The 21,162-nt window shown below is 39.3% G+C and overlaps 1 protein-coding gene across 1 annotated transcript in view; it reads left to right on the forward strand.

Moving 5' to 3' along the window:
- Positions 1–14,532, forward strand: part of LOC101743630 (hemicentin-1) — a 267,371-nt gene extending 252,839 nt beyond the window's left edge. Inside the window, exons 15-20 of the mRNA XM_038020266.2 lie at positions 110–246; positions 1,667–1,832; positions 4,253–4,406; positions 11,198–11,382; positions 11,710–11,867; positions 12,998–14,532. Coding sequence (XP_037876194.1) covers positions 110–246; positions 1,667–1,832; positions 4,253–4,406; positions 11,198–11,382; positions 11,710–11,867; positions 12,998–13,144 — 947 coding nt within the window. The 3' untranslated portion in view covers positions 13,145–14,532. The remainder of the gene's footprint in view (positions 1–109; positions 247–1,666; positions 1,833–4,252; positions 4,407–11,197; positions 11,383–11,709; positions 11,868–12,997) is intronic.
- The last annotated feature ends 6,630 nt before the right edge of the window (positions 14,533–21,162 follow it).

Raw genomic sequence — 21,162 nt, forward strand, 5'->3', positions numbered from 1 at the left:
AGCTCACCTACTAGTTAAGGTTACGCTGAAATAGCCTCTCAAGGCTCTCAGCTTAGGTAGAAAAAAAAAAGATCTGATTTATAAGGTTTAACATAATTATGTTGTTCAGGTCGTCCATTCCCACTTCAGAACTGCACAGTGGCTAACCAAAGCATTGATTCTCTGTATGTCGAGTGTGTTGAGAACTTCGATGGTGGACTGCCACAGACCTTCCTGATGGAGCTGCTTGAGCTGCCCTCATTAGCAGTAAGTTCTACTGAAGCTAATATCCATTGATAAGTAGATTATTTGATGATAATTGATGATTATTGATTGTAAGTAGGTAATTTTATTCAAGCTACATAATGGAAAAGATTGTTAGGATTTTTTTTATTGCTTAGGTGGGTGGACGATCTCACAGCCCAACTGATGTTAAGTGGTTACTGGAGCTCATAGACATCTACAACTTAAATGCGCCACCCACCTTTGAGATATAAGTTCTAAGGTCTCAATTAGAGTTACAACGGCTGCCCCACCCTTCAAACCGAAACGCATTATTGCTTCACGGCAGATATAGGCAGGGTGGTGGTACCTACCCGCGCGGACTCTCAAGAAGTCCTACCACTAGTAAAAACCACTAAATTGTTGTCTGAAAGTGCGTCGATACTAATTCGTACGGTCAGTCGGTATTAGTAAATTACAGCAGCTTTATACATCAGGGCCATGGAATTAAAAGTACCTAATTCCATTTTCGTAGTGTAGGACGCCCTCCTGCTAGATGGAGCGACGATTTGCGCAAGGCAGGGACTTCGGTTCCTTCTGTATTTTGTACCGTATGTTCCATGGGGAGTGCTCTGAGGAATTGTTCGAGATGATACCGGCATCTCGTTTTTACCATCGCACCGCCCGCCACCGTGGTAGAGTTCATCCGTTCTACCTGGAGCCACTGCGGTCATCCACAGTGCGTTTCCAGAGATCTTTTTTGCCACGTACCATCCGGCTATGGAATGAGCTCCCCTCCACGGTGTTTCCCGAGCGCTATGACATGTCATTCTTCAAACGAGGCTTGTGGAGAGTATTAAGCGGTTGTCAGCGGCTTGGCTCTGCCCCTGGCATTGCTGAAGTCCATGGGCAACGGTAACCACTCACCATCAGGTGGGCCGTATGCTCGTCTGCCTCCAAGGGCAATAAAAAAAATAAAAAAAGGCAGCTGGCAGTAACTGGATGCGTAGAACCGAAGATCGGGTTCAGTGGCGAGCTTTGGGGGAGGCCTATGTCCAGCAGTGGACTGCCGCAGGCTGATGATGATGAATTCCATTTTGAACTATTGAATGATATGCCAAAACTTGGTGCGCAAACTTGAGTTCTGCTCATTTCAAAAGTCATCACTGACGGATGGTTTAAATTTTCGGGACATCACCATCTCGTTGGTTGGTTAACGAACTTGAATTCTGGACGACCAAGTCCGGGATCGATACCCAGTTCAAGTCAGTATGTTTGTTAAAGATAATTGATGCTTGGGATCTGGATGTACTTGATCTTGTCCCGTAAATAAATATAGGGTACATTTATCGTCGAATATTACTTAGTAAGTTCATATAAAGATTAATTTAAATTACTACAAGCTAAAGAATACCTTACGAGGATTAATTTATGCAAGGATTTAATTACCACATAAATTATTTAGGTCCGATACAACGTATCTACAAACAGGACACCACCCTACTTCGAAATCAAAGGTCTTCCGCCAGGCGTTAGCTACAGGATAGAGCTGTATGCTGTCAACGCAAAAGGCAGAAGCGATGTGTCTACCATTGAAACAGTCACTTTGAAGGGTCAAGCTAAATTTACTGGTGAGTTAGTTTGAATTCAATTGAGGCGAAATTTGTCAATTACAGATATTACATGTACAGTCTCCGGCACCGGTATGATATAGAAAGGTACGTATCGACTAAACCTGGTATATCACAGATATACAAAAACTGAATTAGTATATTAGCTCAGAGCTTACCTAATGAAAAGCTACTACTTGAGCATCATCAAAAGAATAAACATCACAGCCTGAAAGTATATTACGGTTGTCCCACTTTTAAAGGCTTACCGTGTCTGTTTCGCGACCCTAACACCGGTCATCGTTCTCGTCGAACCCGTCGCTTGCGACGAAGGGCTCGACGAGTAAATTAACCCTCAGACAGAGCCCACTGAGTTTCTCGCTGGATATTCTCAGTGGGTCGCGTTTCCGATCCGGTGGTAGATTCTGCGAAGCACGGCTCTTGCGAGGGTTCGTGCTAGCAACGTCGTCAGGTTTGAGCCCCGTGAGCTCATCTACTAGTTAAGGTTACGCTGATATAGCCTCTCAAGGGTATCAGCTTAGGTAGGAAAAAAAAAGACCCTAATAGGCAGCACGATGGTACCTTCGCGTGTAGGCTTTGAAACTATGTGGGACTAGCCGCCTTTATATGCAAGTACTTGATCAATTCCTTGGCAACCTCACTGGAAGCTTGACTACCTGCCATTTCATTACAGCGTTTCCCGCGTCCATAAAACTGTACATTAATAATGGAATCGTTGTTCATTGCATGTACTTAAGAGCCATTCGGATCACAAGCGCGGTATACTGCTTACTTGTATTGTATACAACATAACTATGTCTGGTCACGCCACTATGGTATTGTAAATCTTTAATAGCATTATTTTAATTAAAATTTCTTTTCTAAAAATGAACATTTCAATAAACTTTTTTCTTCTGGATACATGCCTTACTTTACGGCATAAGAATTAAGGGTCAGTTACGTTGGGATAGCTGCTACGCTATATCATAAATTTTTTAGTTCAATATATTTGACATGATTGGACTCTTAGTCTTATCCAATTACTATAAAAAGCACTTACGTCTTGATAAATCACAACATTTCATAGGTATACAACTCTTTTGTGAGTTAGTTGACTGAATGAGATTGTTTTTAGAGATAATACATCATACAAATTGTTGTCTTTTAAATGATTAGCATATAGAGTGCTCTGAGGAATTGTTTGAGATGATCCCCTCAGCTCCATTTTATCATCGCACCTCCCGCCATCGGTCGCCATTTTTGTCACGTACGATCCGGCTATGGAATGAGTTCCCCTCCACGGTGTTTCCCGAGCGCTATGACATGTCCTTCTTTTAAAGAGGCTTGTGAAGAGTATTAAGCGGTAGGCAGCGGTTTGGCTTTGTCCCTGGCATTGCTGAAGTCCACGGGTGACGGTAACCACTCACCATCAGGTGGGCCGTTTGCTCGTCTGCCTTAGATATATTATCCTTATACATATGGTTTTTCCTATCTAGTATACAGACTTCTCCTAACCAAAATTTCGTTTGTTACGTTACGAATTCTGAGCTCGTATGAGTCTTAGCATCCTATTTCTGCCGCGAAGCAATTATGCGCTCCACTATGAAGGTTAGCACAGATATCACACAAAAAATGTTGACTTCAAGATAAGTCATGTTCACGTTGTATACCCGGCGGGCGGTCAGTTCATCCAACTTTACTGGTGGTTTACTGGTGGTAGGACCTCTTGTGAGTCCGCTCGAATAGGTACTAACACCCCGCCTATTTCTGCCGTGAAGCAGTAATGTGTTTCGGTTTGAAAGGTGGGTCAGCCGTTGTAACTATACTGAGACCTTAGAACTTATATCTCAAGATGGGTGGCGCATTTACGTTGTAGATGTCTATGGGCTCCAGTAACCACTGAACACCAGGTGGGCCGTGAGCTCGTCCAACCATCTAAGCAACAACAAAAAAATCTTACCAAAACATTCACGATACCAATAAACCTAGATATAAACGTTCAGGAACAAACAATTAACTTGATCTAAAATTATTTTGTGTATAATAAAGGAATTACAAGAGGAACGCGTTTCAAGAAATAGCTTGTTTGTTATAAAAAAAAAACCTTTGAAACGCTACCGCCTTTATTACTCCACGTTGCATCATAAATGTGAGGTAACTAGCTAATTCGGTTTGCGTGTTATATTTAACGGTCACATGGTTTAACTAACCAACTTCAGTGCTACAGTTTAACTTGTAAATGATTAAAAAAAAAAACGTATCCTATCCGGCTCCTAGATAAAAGTTGATATGAGAAAACATGTTGCGCCGACCCCAGGTGACTGAGAGAAGGGCAGGAGAATGATGATTAGAGTATTACGCTTATCTTTTCTCTCCTAATTCCAATCACACTCAGTCTCAGTTAATGCAGTATATAAAACTAATGATAGATATTGTTTCAGGTGAAAGCAACGCCCTCGGAATGTCACCAGTCTTAGCTTCAATAGCTGCGTCATCAGCTCTACTGGCTGCAGCTGTCTGTGGGGTTCTGGCTGTACTCTATAAGAAGCATAGCAACAGACAACGACGGCTTCCCGCCAAACATGCCCCATTGAGGTGAGGATACCACCTTTAGTATCGTTAAGATCCAGATCTTTGCAGTTTTGGATTTTGCCATTACAGGATTTAGTTTGTACTGCTCCAACATCTACTACAGAAGGCTGGAGCTCCAAGACGAAAGCATATTTTGTCCCACTGTGCTTTATTCTTAAAGATGGTTCGAATTCTAAGGGCTAGGAACCGACCTGTGTTTTCGCAGTCATTCGACTAAATTCTGGCTTGATACCGTATAGCTCAAAGATGTAGCCACAAAATCGTGTAACAAAATCAACAAATTTCGCAATATAGCAATGATCGATTACAAAATCTGGTTTAACATTAAATATAAAATTATAAATTGCTTCCTGCCTCCCTATATAATATTACTTTGTAATCAAGACGAATCCAACTGAAAGTCACACACCGAAGTTTGATGATTGTCTAAAGTTTTGATTGCTTGATTTATGTTCGAGACGATCTTGATTAATTATAGCTTTTGTCTTACAAATTGAAGAGTCTCGTTTGGAAATTAGTTCTCATTTTAGAAAAGCTCATGTTTCGTCGGGCATTTTGCTAAATACACAAATGCATTCGTTGAGAACCAGTCACGTGGTACCTATAATAATAATAAATAATAAAAATCATTTATTGCCTTTCACATCATAGAAAATAAAATGAAATACAAATAAAGAAAAGAAAATAAAAAGAGAAAAAGGCAAAAGGAGGTGGCTCAGCTATTGCTGTTCGAGGTTGATAAATCGAACAGCGCTGATTTTCAGTCACCCCCGTTTCCCCTTGGTTCTTAGCGGGAATAAAGGCTAATTACGTGTGTACATACTTAGAAAATGGTATAAATTAGTAAATCTAGTAAATTATAAAAATTAAAGAAAAAAAACAAAACAAAAATCAAATTAAATTGTGAACCCGAATACATACATATATAACATAATAAGCACACAGTAACAACACCCCGTAGGCAGCCCACAACGAAACAACAAATAAAATAAAATAAAGCACGATAATATGTACTATTACTAATACTGGCAAGCAGCACAATATTTACACTTGTACATTAAAAATAAATTAAAAATAACGTTAATAAAAGGAAGTTTTCACAAGCTAGGATTAAATTAGTTACTATAAATACTATAAATTAGATTAGTTTTTGTGAGTCCAAAAGAAATGATTTTAAACGATTAATAAAGCCATGCTTTGTTACAATGTGACGAATAGGTGGAGGGAGATCATTCCAGCAATGCGTAGCTGCGTATTTAAACGCTCCCCGAAAAGCAGCTGTTCTGTATTTGGGCGTCAACAATGGCTTAACAGTAGCTCGTGAGCCATACCTGTACTGAGTACTTCTCCAATCCAACTTCTCATACAAGTACCTAGGTTCATGTGTCGAAATCACTCCAAATAGTAAGACTGCTAAGTGCAACCTTCTTCTAGCTGCCATTTTCAATATATTGTGATCATTTAAATAGGGCGTTATGTGTCCTCTCACGGGAATGTCAAAGCAATACCTGGCACAGGCATTTTGAATGCGTTGTATTAATTTTTCAGTTCTCGAGAGTAAACAGGGACCATAAACAGTATCACAGTAATTTAATTTCGACAAAACTAGACTATCGATAAGCAACTTCCTAATGGGTACACTGACGTACTGTCTAAACGAGTACAGAATCTTCAGTCTGTAAAAACAAGCTCTTAAGTTCTTTGTAATATGGGCCTCGAATCGCAATTCGGGATCAATTGTCAAACCCAAACTGCATGCTAACTCCACCCGATCAATTTCCTTACCAGAAACAGTCACCTTAGGATCGAGTGATAAAATCTTTGCTATCTGAGATTTACTGCCTAGTATCATGTATTTAGACTTAGAGGGGTTCAGTACTAAGGAATTCTGTTCAGACCAAGAGACAATCCTCTGCAGATCCTCATTGATAAAACTGACAGCAGAAGGGGTATCTCCAACATCAAAAGAATGGTATAATTGTACATCGTCAGCATAAACATGATATTTACAATTCTTGAAACACTGAATGATATCTGCACTGTACAAAATAAACAACAATGGTCCCAGGACAGAACCTTGGGGAACGCCTCTAGTAATCGGCTTAGAAGTAGAGGTTAGTTTAGTTCCATCTTCTTTCCGTATTTGTACAAATTGCGTTCTACTCGACATATAACTGCTAAACCATTCCACAGCATTATCAGAGAACCCGTAGTGAGTTAATTTTGCTAAGAGTAAGGCAGTGTTAATTGTATCAAAAGCCCGTGAGAAATCCAGCAGCGTCAGTATCGTACCCTGGCTCCTGTCCCGAGCCTCGAGAATATTACCCACAATGTCAGTAAGAGCAGCGGCCGTTCCTCGGCTTTTTCTGAAACCCGATTGAAACTCTGGAAGAATGTTATTTGATTCGATATATGCCGCTACCTGTGAGTAAACTACCTTCTCCAAGATCTTGGACAGAAAAGGCAACACACTAATAGGCCTAAGATCTTTAAAAGCTTGAGGGTGCGTGACTTTCGGAATAGGGCTAACCACAGAACATCGCCACTGAGCAGGAAATGTATTTGTATCAATGGACTTATTGATAATGCTAGTAATCGCCTCCAATGTTGAAGGCAGTGAGAGCGATATCATCTCACCGCTTATCCCGTCAGTGCCTTGAGCGTTGGATTTAATGCTGTTAATAATCTTAAGAACCGTATCCTGGTTGACAGTTTTAAGCGTAAACTTTGGAGATGTGTTAGAATACTCAAAGAATGAGTATCCTGAAACGTCAGAACTACAGACCCCGGGTACATTCAGAAAAGCTTCATTGATAGCATTAGCGTCATTAAGGTGTTCAGGCAATGCTTTCTCCTGATGTGACGGAATCACATCAGATTTCAGATTTTTCCATAACTTTTTAGGGTTTCCGAAGTTGCTATTAATATAATTGTTTTAGTAGGTCTTTTTTTCCGATGCTAAGACGCTAGCTGCCTGCTTCTTAAGGTCTAAATAATACTGCTTATGACTATGAACCTGAGTTACATGTGATCTATAGCGTGCAGCATCTCGAAATTTAAACAATAATCGGACATTATCAGTAATCCAAGGAGTGGAACGTGTTTTGAATTTCAGGGTTTTGAGCGGAGCATGGAGATCGTACAGGTACAGAATAAACATAGAAAAGGTGTAAACCATCGTGTCAACGTCATCCAGGAGGGCGATGTTCGACCAGGGTATTATATTTAGATCCTGAGTAAAGAACTCCTCTAAGATATTTTTAAATTGACGGGAAGTTATCATTCTAGACATTGGTCTTTCCTTTCGGATCAAAGTCTCACATGTGACAAAAGCATGGTGGCCAAGCTCGGGAATATAATCAACCCCGACATCATTAACGCCAATGTCAGTACAAATAACATCCAACAAAGTACTACTACCACTCATAAAGTGTGTTGCAGTCCTTACTATTTGCGAGAGACTGAAGTGGCTTAGAAATTCATTTATTTTTTTTGTTCTAGAACAATTACAGTCCAATAGGTTTACATTAAAATCTCCGAGAAGCACTATATTGTCATAAGGAGCCATAGCACCAATACTTTCGGTCAATCCCTCTAGGAAATTTTCCAGATCAGACCAAGGGGGGCGATATGCAGTGCCTATTAATAGCTTTTTCCCGCAAAAATTCACTGTTATCCACAACTGTTCAACATCCAAATGCCCGGGGTGCATACACACCCGAGCACTTATATCAGCTCTGAGATAAAACGCCACCCCGCCACCACGACCACCCTTTATACTAACTGGTCGAGGAACATGCTTGAGCCTGTAGCCTGGCACACAAGGTGCACGGCCCTCCTCCCCAAACCTAAGCCAAGTCTCGTTTATAGCCATAACGTCAACAGAATGGCGAGCCATGGCCAAAAGAAATTCGTCCCGATTTGTAGACAAAGAGCCTGCATTCAATAGACCAAACACTACTTTCCGGTTACGTACCATTTATAAAAGTAAGGCAATCACAACGAGACATGCACAATGTGCGCAGAATGTGTGGGTGTATCTGGAAAAAATCCTTTAATTTATCAGTTTTAATGCTATTACTGTTTAAAAAGTTTTCATTCAAAACGCCTAGCAAGACCAAACTATCAAAATCTGATAAAGAAGAAATGGTATCAGTATTCAAATTCAATCCAGACACCCACCCAGACCAGAGAACACCACAATAATTCCGCACAGTAGAAGTATAATCATTAACGTATATAAACTCAAAAGATAAGCCACAAATCATTGCGTTGTAATGATTTGAAAAACAATTAAAATATGGATTAATAATGATAATAATAAGTAATAGTAAATACAACCCATAACAATAAACAAATCGGAACTTTGACATGTTTATAAATAGTAGAAAAAATGCAAAGCACATAGTATCAGTTTCTGAAATAAAGTTACACTTAAACATAAGAAAAATATTGTACATAATAATTTTTATCAAACTGTATCCGGGCCAAAATGCTTCTCCACGTCGGCCTGAACTCTGATTCTGAGCGCAGGAGTACCATCACCACGACGAATATAAATTCGTCCGTCCTTGGTCCAGACATACTTCCAACCTTTATCCTTTCCCTTTTGACGGGTAGTACCAAACAGCTTGCGATTATATGCGGACAAACGTTCATTTAAATATACAGTACGGACGGGGCCAGGTACATCTAAATCAGTAGTGGAGAGGTTGCGGCGCACGCGGGCTCCCTTCAATAGTGCATCGCGAACCGAGCGACGAGCCAGTCGTACTGATAGTATACGAGGACGATTGTCGTTGCCCTCAATGAAATTGCGTCTTACTGCACCAATCCGCTCCGCGTGAACTATGTCGCGCACGTCAAGTTTCACTCCCAGTTTTACCGCCACAACCTGGACTAAATGACAAGTGCGTTCTTCACGAACTTCCGGCAAACCAATGATGTCAATATCATTCCTGAGCAAGTCCTGGTCGCGTTCACGCAGCTGAATGCGAAGTTCAGCCACCGTGGAATCCAAGTCAGAACCTGCTGCTGTTGAGACGATCTCTGCTAGACGAGCCTCAAGACCAAGCACTCGGGCTTCCACCGCGTCGATGCGTCCATGACAAGACTTGAGGAGCTCCTTAAACTCAGCGATATCATTCCGGCACTCTCTCAAGTCAGTTCTTAGGCCCACCAGCTCATCCTTAAAAGATCGGATTTCTAAGCCAAGGTCGACACGAGACTCCAGCGACCGATTCATCGTATCTGCATCAACATCTCCCTCGCTCGAAGTGTGATGCACCCCGACAGCTGTCAATCCTCGTACAGGAGTTGCCGCATTATCCCCACGAGGTACCTTCGCTGAGCAACTAGGGCAGATCCAGCCCCGAGGCGCAGCGCCCGTAGATGGGATTGCCACGCATCCTTTATGGAAGTTGTCACTGCATTTACTACAACGCGCACAGTCCGCGGTTGACAAGAATTTTCCACATGCTCCACACTTTGCCATTGTCTTGTGGTTTACAGATGGACAGCAGGGATAAAGTTGTATTGTAATAACTTGTGTGATTTAATATTTTGAACTGAATATATAAGAAATATAAGTATGCTTTTGTTTTTTTCTTGGTGTGGGTACCAAAACTGTGTAGTATTGAAACTAAACAGAACTTTAGGTTCGTATGTAAGTTTCACGATGATATATACGAATATCCTTGTTGTAAACAATCACAAACACTATATTAGTAACGTTTCACACTATTAACGCAACTTAGCCACAATAAACACCAGTTTTACCATTTATTTAACAAAAGAATTACCAATCTATCACTGTGTTTGAAAGCTCTTAAAGTTTGAACTCGATTCTCAAGTGGTATAAGTACTTCAGAAATAACTAAGCTTTAGGAAATAAACAAAAATCAGTCTGCTCTATCTTTTTGGAGTTTACTCCTTTAGAATCGATTTACATATATAGGCCCGGGGTATGAAAATTATGGGGACCAAAATCGTACTAGCATGTCACACGAAATGCGTTATGCGCCTGATTGGCTCCTGATTGCGTGATGCGTGCGCGCGCCAATCAGGAGCCAACGCGCGGCCGCGTTATCGCAGGTGACGCCGGGCTGCTGCGCCGGCAGTCCGCCACAAAGCCTCGTACTGATCGCGCGTTTCTCTCATTATTGTATTTTCATATATTTGTTAGTCGTTTGTTTTGTGTCTCGTTAATTTGTTAATAATCTGTAGTGTATCGTGTTGTCGTAATATAGAACTATTTCTCGTATTGTTTCGTTTAATTTTTTATATCCAGTAAACTTCAGTCGTGCGTCGGAGCGGACACACACACTTTTTTTTTTTTTTATTGCCCTTGTAGGCAGACGAGCGCACGACCCACCTGATGGTGAGTGGTTACCGTCGCCCGTGGACTTCTGAAATGCCAGTCGCAAAGCCAAGCCGCTGCCTACAACAATCTGCTCCATATACCTTACTGGTGGTAGGACCTCTTGTGAGTACAGTACGCATGGGTAGGTACCACCACCCTGCCTATTTCTGCCGTGAAGCAGTAATGCGTTTCGGTTTGAAGGGTGGGGCAGCCGTCGTAACTATACTGAGACCTTAGAACTTATATCTCAAGGTGGGTGGCGCATTTACGTCGTAGATGTCTAAGGGCTCCAGTAAACACTTAACACCAGGTGGGCTGTGAGCTCGTCCACCCATCTAAGCAATAAAAGATTAATGCTTAGATGGGTGCTTAGATATATAAGAAAATAATTTAAAGAGTGAGTTCCTTAAACTAAGCATCGCTGTGTCGGCAGTGAATCAATGTACGTCGAACGAACACCGAACTGTCCGACTCCAGTGAAGCAGGAGGTGGAGTCCCGCGCCAGCAGTACGGAGCCCCGAGACCAGAGGTCGGAGCGAGGGGCCAGAGGGGCTTTACTGCACACATCTGATCCCATGGCTGACGACGCTGATCCCGATATAATTCCTTGTTTATATGGTAAGTAATTATTTTTTTATGAATAAGGGATTACTGTTGGCCCAGAGGCCTTTCCAGCTTCACTAGGACAGGTGGGTGAGCAAAAGCTCAGCCAGGATGGGAGAAATTAGAGAGGAAAGGAGACCTAACCTATTTCTGCCGTGAAGCTGTAATGCGTTTCGGTTTGAAGGGCGGGGCAGCCGTTGTAACTATACTGAGACCTTAGAACTTATGTCTCAAACTCGGTGGCGGCATTTACGTTGTAGATGTCTATGGGCTCCGGTAACCACTTAACATCAAGTGGGCCGTGAGCTCGTCCCCCATCTAAGCAATAAAAATCCAATACAGAGAGGAGACCAGTGTCCAACGGGTACATGAGCCTCCAGAGACCTCCGTCCAGTACAAAGATCGCCAAGATGAGCGGTGACGACATTCGTTCAGAGCCCGACGGCGGCGCCTACTACAACGATTATAGGAAAAAGGATTACAAAATACCTTTAACTAGCGTGAGTATATTTAGCTATATTGTTATTAAGCATAGCCTTTATCGCGGGTTTTCAGTGCGGCGACCGAATCAAGAAATTCCGTAACGAAAATAAAACCTAACACTCCACTCCGCCTACCATGTAGCTCGTGTTCAACACATTCACACGTTGCGCTTGTGTCGTGTTTGTGAATAAGCGCGCGGCGTGACGTCGCACTGCATGCGTATCATGAAAAGTCTGCCTATCTCTCTCTCGCGCGATCTAGCTTTAATATTTATAAATATAGCGTGGTCTTATTTTATTATTGTTTTAACATAAAATTATTATTGCCTAATTATAATTGTATTAGTTGATAAAAAATGCTATGCAATAGCTTTACCGCGGCAGTCCCAGAGTACCACACGTTTTTTTTTTTTTATTCAAATGACACAGCTCCCGTTTCAAACCGGCACTCACTGTATAGGTACTTTAAAGGTTATTTTTAAGCCATTTCTGTACGTCAAGCACGTCAATCTATCGAATTCGTAATGTAAATGTATCGAGTCGTCGATACGAAAACGGAACATTACTTTCGATTTTAGTACTCGATAGCCAGCTAGCCTTCGAGATTTACGTTACCGTATGTCAAAACGATTCTCGTGCTCTCGATTATGAGTGTAAGTTTCGAGTTTTGAGAACGTTGATTCGATTGCAAAACGAAAGTGAGAAAATTCATTCGTGCAGCTGAAATTAATTCTTTATACAAACGGTAGGGGCGCTGTTTAAATCCTATACATTTTTTCTCGATACTTTTTCGATAGTCATTCGTGCTTGCCTCTTTTGATAATGTTACGTATTCAAGGCAGCCTTTTTTCCGACCTATGCTAACAGCCTTGAGAGGCTATATTAGCGTTACCCTAGCGTGTAGGTGAGCTCTCGGGGCTCAAACCGGAGGTGTTACTAACACTAGCCCTAGCAAGAGCCGTGCTTCGGAGAACCTACCACCGGATACGAAACGCGACCCACTGAGAAGATCCGACGAGAAGCTCAGTGGGCTGTGTCTGTGGGTTAGTTTACTCACCGAGCCCTTCGTCGCAAGCGACGGGCTCGGCGAGGACGGCGACCGGTTAAGGCAGTAAGCAGCATATCTGCATAGTGTTATGTTGTTCCAGTCGTACCACAGTCTAGGGAGAGCCAACAAGGGCGTCACGGCGTGCAGCCCTGGTTCCGCGACGGGCGTGACGTCATCACTGACGCAACATCGACTGCGGCCGGAAGTCGTCACCACCTCGCATCGAGTGCAAGAGAGCTGTATATAATGTACTAGTATTATTAATATGTAAATACTTGTAAATAGACGTTTGTGGGGTGATTACTTTCGGATTTTTCTGTTGCTATATTAACGAATTATTTAATTCGTTTCCTTGTGACGTACAACTCTATGACTTAGATAATTAATATTAGGTAACATAAAATGGCCTAATTCGAAATAAATGGAACTAAAAAGAGATATACATTTCAATAAACACGCCGTAACTGTCATCGAACAAATCTGATTTGGTAAAAAATCTTGGAAGGTTTTGCTTCACTGATATCTGCCCGAATGCACATATCACTATTGGGAAGCCATTGCCTCCTACAATTAATAATAACAATGATGGCTACCATCATCGTGTAGGTAGAAGTAGTGGTGGAGTAATTGTACGACTAAATGGTAATTAACCATGGTTGTTGCAAACTATTATTCAAAGTTACACCAAAAACAGAAAAATCTGAAAGGTTCTCGCTCGATGATAATATATTGTGAACATTTCCTATGTAAATTAAATAAATACAGTGTTCCTTTAGATTACGTCATATGAGTAACTATGTAAAAATGTTTTTACCAATTCGTATTTCGTGTAAATTATGTTTACAATTTCAACCAAAACAGTGACGAAAATTTATTAAAACTTCAGACGACGAACTCAAACATAGCTCCAGGAAACCGTTCTCAAAGTCGATGCAGACCTTGAGGTCAGCCATAAATAGTAACCGTTTTAGTAAGATCCTATTAAAAACTACTCTAAAAAAAGATGTGTAATGTCGTGGGACACCGGACAGGAACGAAGTTTCTTATTATAAACATATTAATTTTAAGTTCTATTCGAGGTCTATAGAAAATAATAATTATTATTATACATTTTTTATTATGATTTTTTTATTGATAAAAATAAACTACTACTAATACTACTTTACAAAGTTATCAACTTTATTTTGTTCACAATGATTTATAAAAAAAATATAATAATAATATGCAAAGAAACAGCTATTTGTATGAATAATAATAATAACCGTCATCACGTAGACTATACATTAGCACTGTATAGCCATCATACTAAGACTTTAAATAAATAATAAAAATCTTACGTTACGGACGTTTTTTCCCGGTTAGGGTATCCCTCCGCATCGTCCCATAAGGAACTTCGTTCCAAAAAGATATATCTACTGTAAAGGAGTTCTCGTTGTATTCGTGCGTCCATGTACCTTGAACTCCGAGCAATGTAAAGCAAAGTTGGCTGCACATTAATTAGGTGTTATGTTAAAAAATACAAATCCTTCGATCTTAATTCTCTGAATTCGTTTTCTGGGGCTGTTTTATAACACGCTGTATTTAAGACGTGTAATTTAGATCGAGGATCCTTGTGATTAAATTGTAAAAAAGTAACATCCTGTACCTTTTTAGATATTTTCTTCGATAATTAATTCCTGTATTAATGCTATTGTACCTGACAAACTTTGCATTCAAATCGATTAGACTGCTTAGGCTATAGAACCTATCAAATGTGTCGACCAAAATAATTATCCTTTTTCTGGGCCAACCCTTAAATATTGCATCATACTTATCTTATCTTATCTTATACCTTTATACGAGAAATTCTGGTATATATATAATCTGAATCTCGGAAAGGGCTCCAACGATTTTCATAAAATTATATATTTTAAGTATACAGGGTATTTCGGGGGCGATAAATCGATCTAGCTACGATTTATTTTCAGAAAATGTTGTTCTATTCGTGTTTCCAATAATCAACTCTTCCTGACATCTATTGGCGAAAAATAATATTATTTTTCTTAATTGAGGGCAACTAACCGCTTTAAAGATACAAAAACATGGCGTTATCAAAAAAACTCTAAGGTTCTCTAAAAACTCTAAGGACCTCTAAAAATGTCATCATCTCATCTCATACATCACATTTCAGTATTTCTAAAAAGTAAAGTATCGAGTATCAAAGCATAATGTGTATTAAAATCTGTCACTTTAAGTCGAAATGTAACAATGTACTTAACAATCGTTACGAATGTTTGTAGGGGCGACATCTCGTTTGTACGGGATCCGGTGTGCGCCTTTGTCGATCACTCCACGCCGAGGGGGCGGCCCCGAAAAGCGCGATTTAATTTATCTTATTTATCTTGCTCATTGAACTGAAGATTTGAGTAATTACTAATGAATTTATACTAATATGATCGTACGGATTTTAGCCTCACAATACTGTGAACATTGTTTCTGTTCTTAAGCCCAATTTTTTTTATCTATAGCCACATGGAAAACTGACTGTGGGCGGCGATGCATGCAAGCGACTGTTTCTAAATATTATTATAATATTTTATTTTTCATTACGCCACATGATTTTCCTACCGCAAATTATCATTGCGGTAGGAAAATCATGTGGAATCTGCATTTATATCTGTACAAAATGATATCAACCTTTCACATCTCCCAGTCTTCCCGCGATGGTTCATTTTTTAAATTGTTTTTCGGTGCTCTGGACCACTAATTTCAGTGTTAGTTAGTTTTTAGCAATGTGTGGATATCTTATTATTAAAGCAAGCTTAAATAGTTTTTCGTGACATCTATCTATCTATCTATATATATATAAATACGAATTGCTGTCCGTTAGTCATGGTAAAACTTGAAAACGGCTTGACCGATTAGGCTAATTTTGGTCTTGAATTATTTGTGGAAGTCCAGAGAAGGTTTAAAAGGTAGATAAATGTGAAAATGCTCGGTATTAAATACAAACAACAATTTTGTTTTTCTTTTGATGTGTCTCCCGTCAGATAGATTCCTTTTGTTTGTTTCAAGTTTATTTTACACAAAAGCTTAGGTCTTTTGCTTATCGATTGAGGCACTACGAAGTCTACCGGGTCAGCTAGTTTATAATAATAAAAGAATACCACTGGTAATTTCCCGAAGTCAATAAAAACTGCTTCGTCCATCTCCTCCGCTCGTTTAAGAGGCACACGCAGACCTCGCGGCCACACGCGAAGCGCCGTCAAACCAAACGACAACATTTATCCACACTTAACGCCCCGATAGTTCTTTCACAGCGAGAAATCATCGTGAATTGCTCACGAATTCTCGAAAATGTACCGATACACTCGAGCGACACTATGCAAAGACACTTGAATGCACTTCAGCTTTGAATGCCCCAAATATTTACTACTGGCGAGCTTGTGGTCCATTGCTGGTTAGTTCAAGGCTGGACTTTTCCATTTAAAATGCTGTGGCGGGTAGCCATCATACAACATAAGATAATTGACAGATTCTTGCTAACGACATTTTTAAGATAAGCTTGCATATATATAAGTTCCGAACGTTTGAACCGTCGTTCTACCGAGCAATATCACCCGCTCGGTGGAAGATCTTCCGTTTGTCGTTTATAAAATAAAATAAAATAATAAAAAGCCTGTATTTCTTTAACTTTCATTTGAAATCTGGTATTTATTTGTTAGTGTTTAGTTAGTTATTAATGCTTATTGTCTAAATCTTAGTACGAGTTAATTTTTGTTATTGGATATGGACCCCTCCTCGAGTGAAGGCCTCCTCCAGTCCTTTCCACTGATCTCTGTCCTTGCCGATCGTTTGCCAGTCCTTTCCTATTATTTCGGTTATGTCGTCAGCCCATCGTCTTTTCGGTCTCCCTACCCTTCTTTTGCCAATTGGCCCTTTCCAGATTGTAGTGTTGACTGTCCAGCTGGTGTCTGTGTATCTCAATACGTGACCTGCCCACTGCCATTTCAATTTTAGAGCTTGTGTGAGGGCATCTGTTATCTTAGTTTTCTGTCTTAATACTTTGCTCCTGACTTTTTGAATTTTTCTTATGTTTAGGATACTTCTCTCCATAGCTCTTTGTGTTGTTGTGATTCTTTGTTTTGCTCTTGTCGTGTATACCCAAGTTTGGCAGCCATACAGTAGACAAGGCAATATTGCCGTTTGTCGTTTAAGCATCCCAAACTGGTGACCCCGACGTGATCGGGCGACAGGGCTGGGACCGACGTATCTAATTCCCCATTGCTGGCATACAACGCAGAATGTTTTGAATCACGTCCGACTTCTCACACATAGACCATAGTCACTCCTCATGTCAAAGACCGCAATGAAAGCGACTCTTAAGAGTCAAAGGGACATCATGATGTTATTCCAATAACGTGCATTGTATGTCTCTCGGAGAACGTTGATTTTCCCTACCTATTTGCTGGTAGTTTAATGGGATATTCCAACTTCACAAACAAATACAAATACAAATACAAATCGCCTCCCAAGCCTCTACACAATGCCCCCTTTTTTCTGGGTCTCTTACCGCCCTCCGTTAGGCCTGCAGCGCCCACAAGGGGGGCGTTATCGCCCACTTTGAGAAAGGCTGTTCTATACCATACGATCTGACTCCAAAATATGTCGCGTGCCATAGAGTAATACAATATTTCAAAGTATTAACTCATCCGGACTTATGATCTTGAAATTGTTATTCGACGTTCGAACACGAATTTCGATGTTAATGTTACTTTTATAGTTCAAACGATATTGTTATTATGATGTAAATTTTACTGAACCCACGTAGCGTTTATGGGTGAACACTACTACCTTATTATTTGTAACTAGCTGACCCAGCAGACTTCGTAGTGCCTCAATCGATAAATAAAATACCTAAACTTTTGTATAAAATAAACTTAAAACATAGAAAAGGAATTCGTCCGACGGGAGATACATCAAAGGAAAAACAAATTTGTTATTTTTATTTAATTCCGAGCATATTCATGTTTATCTACCTTTTAAACCTTCTCTGGACTTCCACAAATAATTCAAGACCAAAATTACCCAAATCGGTCCAGCCGTTCTCGAGTTTTAGCGAGACTAACGAACAGCAATTCTTTTTTGTATTTATTTGTAATTTATTCTAGAACTAGTGCCCTCCTACGGTCATCTGGCTTTCAAATCATCATTGATTTTATTTTACTCTTAACGCTTCCGAACACGATTTGCTTATGTAATTGTCGTCAAATTTATGCAACAAACACTGGCTTTCCACTCTTTGGAGGTTACGTTATCAACGATTTTAGGGATCCTTATTTTTTTTTGTCCGCCCATAAATCAATAAAAATAATTTATCAATTTTTTAACCCACGATCATTGTATCACGATGTATTACAGAGTGCTGGAGGTTTTTTCAACTAGTTTCTACTTTTTTTTTTATTGCTTAGATGGGTGGACGAGCTCACAGTCGACCTGGTGTTAAGTGGTTACAGGAGCCCATAGACATCTACAACGTAGATGCTGCCACTCAACTTGAGACATGAGTTCTAAGGTCTCAGTATAGTTACAACGGCTGCCCCGCCCTTCAAACCGAAACGCATTACTGCTTCACGGCAGAAATAGGCGAGGTGGTGGTACCTACCCGTGAGTCCTAAGAGGTCCTACCGCCAGTAAAAATGTTATTTTATGTTCAATCGGGCCAGATTGTATAATAATTCTATTCGCCTATCATTGGTCTTATGAAGTTATATGTACTAGAGGTCCCGCAGTAGTCGAAATTCGACTATAATTAATTGGAATTGTAAGTTTGTACTACACTATTAAGATTGTATTTTATACTTCTATAATTACAAATTTCGCCAAGGCTACAGTATAAAAAATATTAACAAAGACAAACAATATTTAATCTATTCTCAATTTGACCACAGACGTCAAGAACAAAAGTTTGACAATAAATAATATGCATGCGTGTGTGCGTCAAATACATGGTATGTAGTGTGTGTACTGTTTTCTTTATTGATTTAATGTATCATTTATGCATTATTTAAAAAAAAAAAATTAGCATCTTCTCTATATTCTCTATAAGTGTGGAAAATTTCATACTCCTCCGTCCGCGCAATTTTCGTAAAAAGGCTATACAAAGTTTTTGCTTCACGTATTAATATATAGATTACAATAACGTATACTAGATTCTTCTATTAGCTGTACTGATGGTATACCTTGCGTGAACTCTACCAAATGATATTGATAAATCAAATGAAATAACTTTGAATCTATGTAGGAATCAATCTGGTAGGAATTAGTAGTAGAAAGTAGGCTTCGAAGGTTTGAGAAAGTTAAGCAATTCTTTGCAAATTTTAATCGTTTTATCATAGATTTTCTGTTATAGAGACGATGTTAATAGCTCTGTTGACCTACGCGCATTGACGTAGGCTAATTTTATCTATACTAATATAACGAGGAAAGATTTGTTTGTTTGTTTGTTTCGAATAGGCTCCGAAACTACTGGACCGATTTGAAAAATTCTTTTTCCATTAGAAGCCGACATTGTCCCTGGTGAACATAGGCTACTTTTTCTTATTTTTTTTTTATTTTTTTTTTTGGTTTCATGTGTGTTTTAATGTTTCCGAAGCGAAGCGAGGGCGGGTCGCTAGTTTTAAATAAAACATTAAATCCTGTCCGTTTGCAGGACACGCAGCGAACTGATTTTAATTTCACGTTTCGCTTGCACTCAGATTACTGTTGTGTTGTTAAAATTTATCATCTCGAACTTATTGTTACAGACTGTAATGAATGCATTTAATATTAAAGATAATGGAGCTTTAATACACAAAAAATTCGAGACTTTTAAAATGAGTTCGTGTGTGTTTTTTTTTTTTTAGAGCTTAGGTGAATGGATGAGCTCACAGCCCACCTGGTATTAAGTGGTTACTGGAGCCCATAGACATCTACAAAGTAAATGCGCCACCCACCTTGAGATATAAGTTCTAAGGTCTCAGTATAGTTAACAGTAGTAGTAGTAGTCTTTATAATACCCCGTTACCAATATTACAGTCTGCTATCCCACTAGTCCATATATTACTATTACTAGACTACTAGTGAGTAAATGTAAACGAACTTTGTGCCGAGCTTTCGGAGAAGCTTCTGTTTGGAGCACATGATGATGAAATATTTAATTAGGAACATTCATTAGTGTCCGAAAAGGTAAGTAGTAAGTAATCTAAAAGAATATATTCATCAAATTTGTAAGGTAGAATAGCATTAATTATATTTTTCACGTAAAAATTCGTGACAAGGATCCAAAGAACGATATAATTCACGGAAATTCGAGACAGAAACTTTGAACGCTCAATTAATTATTGTAAATTTAATTTCATGTGTATCATTACTGTGAATATTGTACATTGTTGGCTAAGTTCGGACGTTTTCCATTTTTTCTACTGACTTCAAAAAGTTTTATCGAAAAAATACAATGATAATAATTGTCGTCAATGTAATGTAAATATTATCGCAAATCGAAATCAAAATCTACATTTTTACTAACCGAATTTTTCCTAGTTTTAAAAGACGCAGCTTCAGTTATCTAATGAAATTATATTATTTTAATGTATCATGAATTTCAACCCATATACTTATTATTTGAATCGTAATAACTATGTTTCTCGGGATGTTCAGACATCACCCAGAGCCGTATCCCTTTATCACGAATGTAATTATGTAAATTGGTTCATAAAGATTTTGTCTACAAATTAAAAGAATCTAGTCTACTTTTAGATCTAAAGGTGCTAAGACCTGTAAATAATTATGTAAATAATAAAACGAATAGGTTACGTCAATTGTCGCTCGTACGAAGTGCGGGAAACTATTGTTATTAATTTAAATAAATAAATAAAAAACTGTTTCCTGTGAATGTTTCCAAAATAAATTGTCGAGCATTTATCAAATACTGTGTTTTTATTTCCCATTTTATTTATAGATAAACTGATAATTTGCATTGTAAGGGGACTAATGGAAGTAAGACAATGACAATCTGGCCAAGAACACAAAGGGAATGACTAATAATAATAAAAAAGATATCGACACTATAACATTTTTCACTGGTGGTAGGACCTCTTGTGAGTCCGCACGGGTAAGTACCACCACCCCGCCTATTTCCGATGTGAAGCAGTAATGCGTTTCGGTTCGAAGGGTGGGGTAGCCGTTGTAACTATACTGAGATCTTAGAACTTATATCTCGAGGTGGGTGGCGCATTTACGTTGTAG

This window comes from Bombyx mori, chromosome 25 (genome assembly GCF_030269925.1).
Source record: "Bombyx mori chromosome 25, ASM3026992v2".
Lineage (NCBI taxonomy): Eukaryota > Metazoa > Arthropoda > Insecta > Lepidoptera > Bombycidae > Bombyx > Bombyx mori.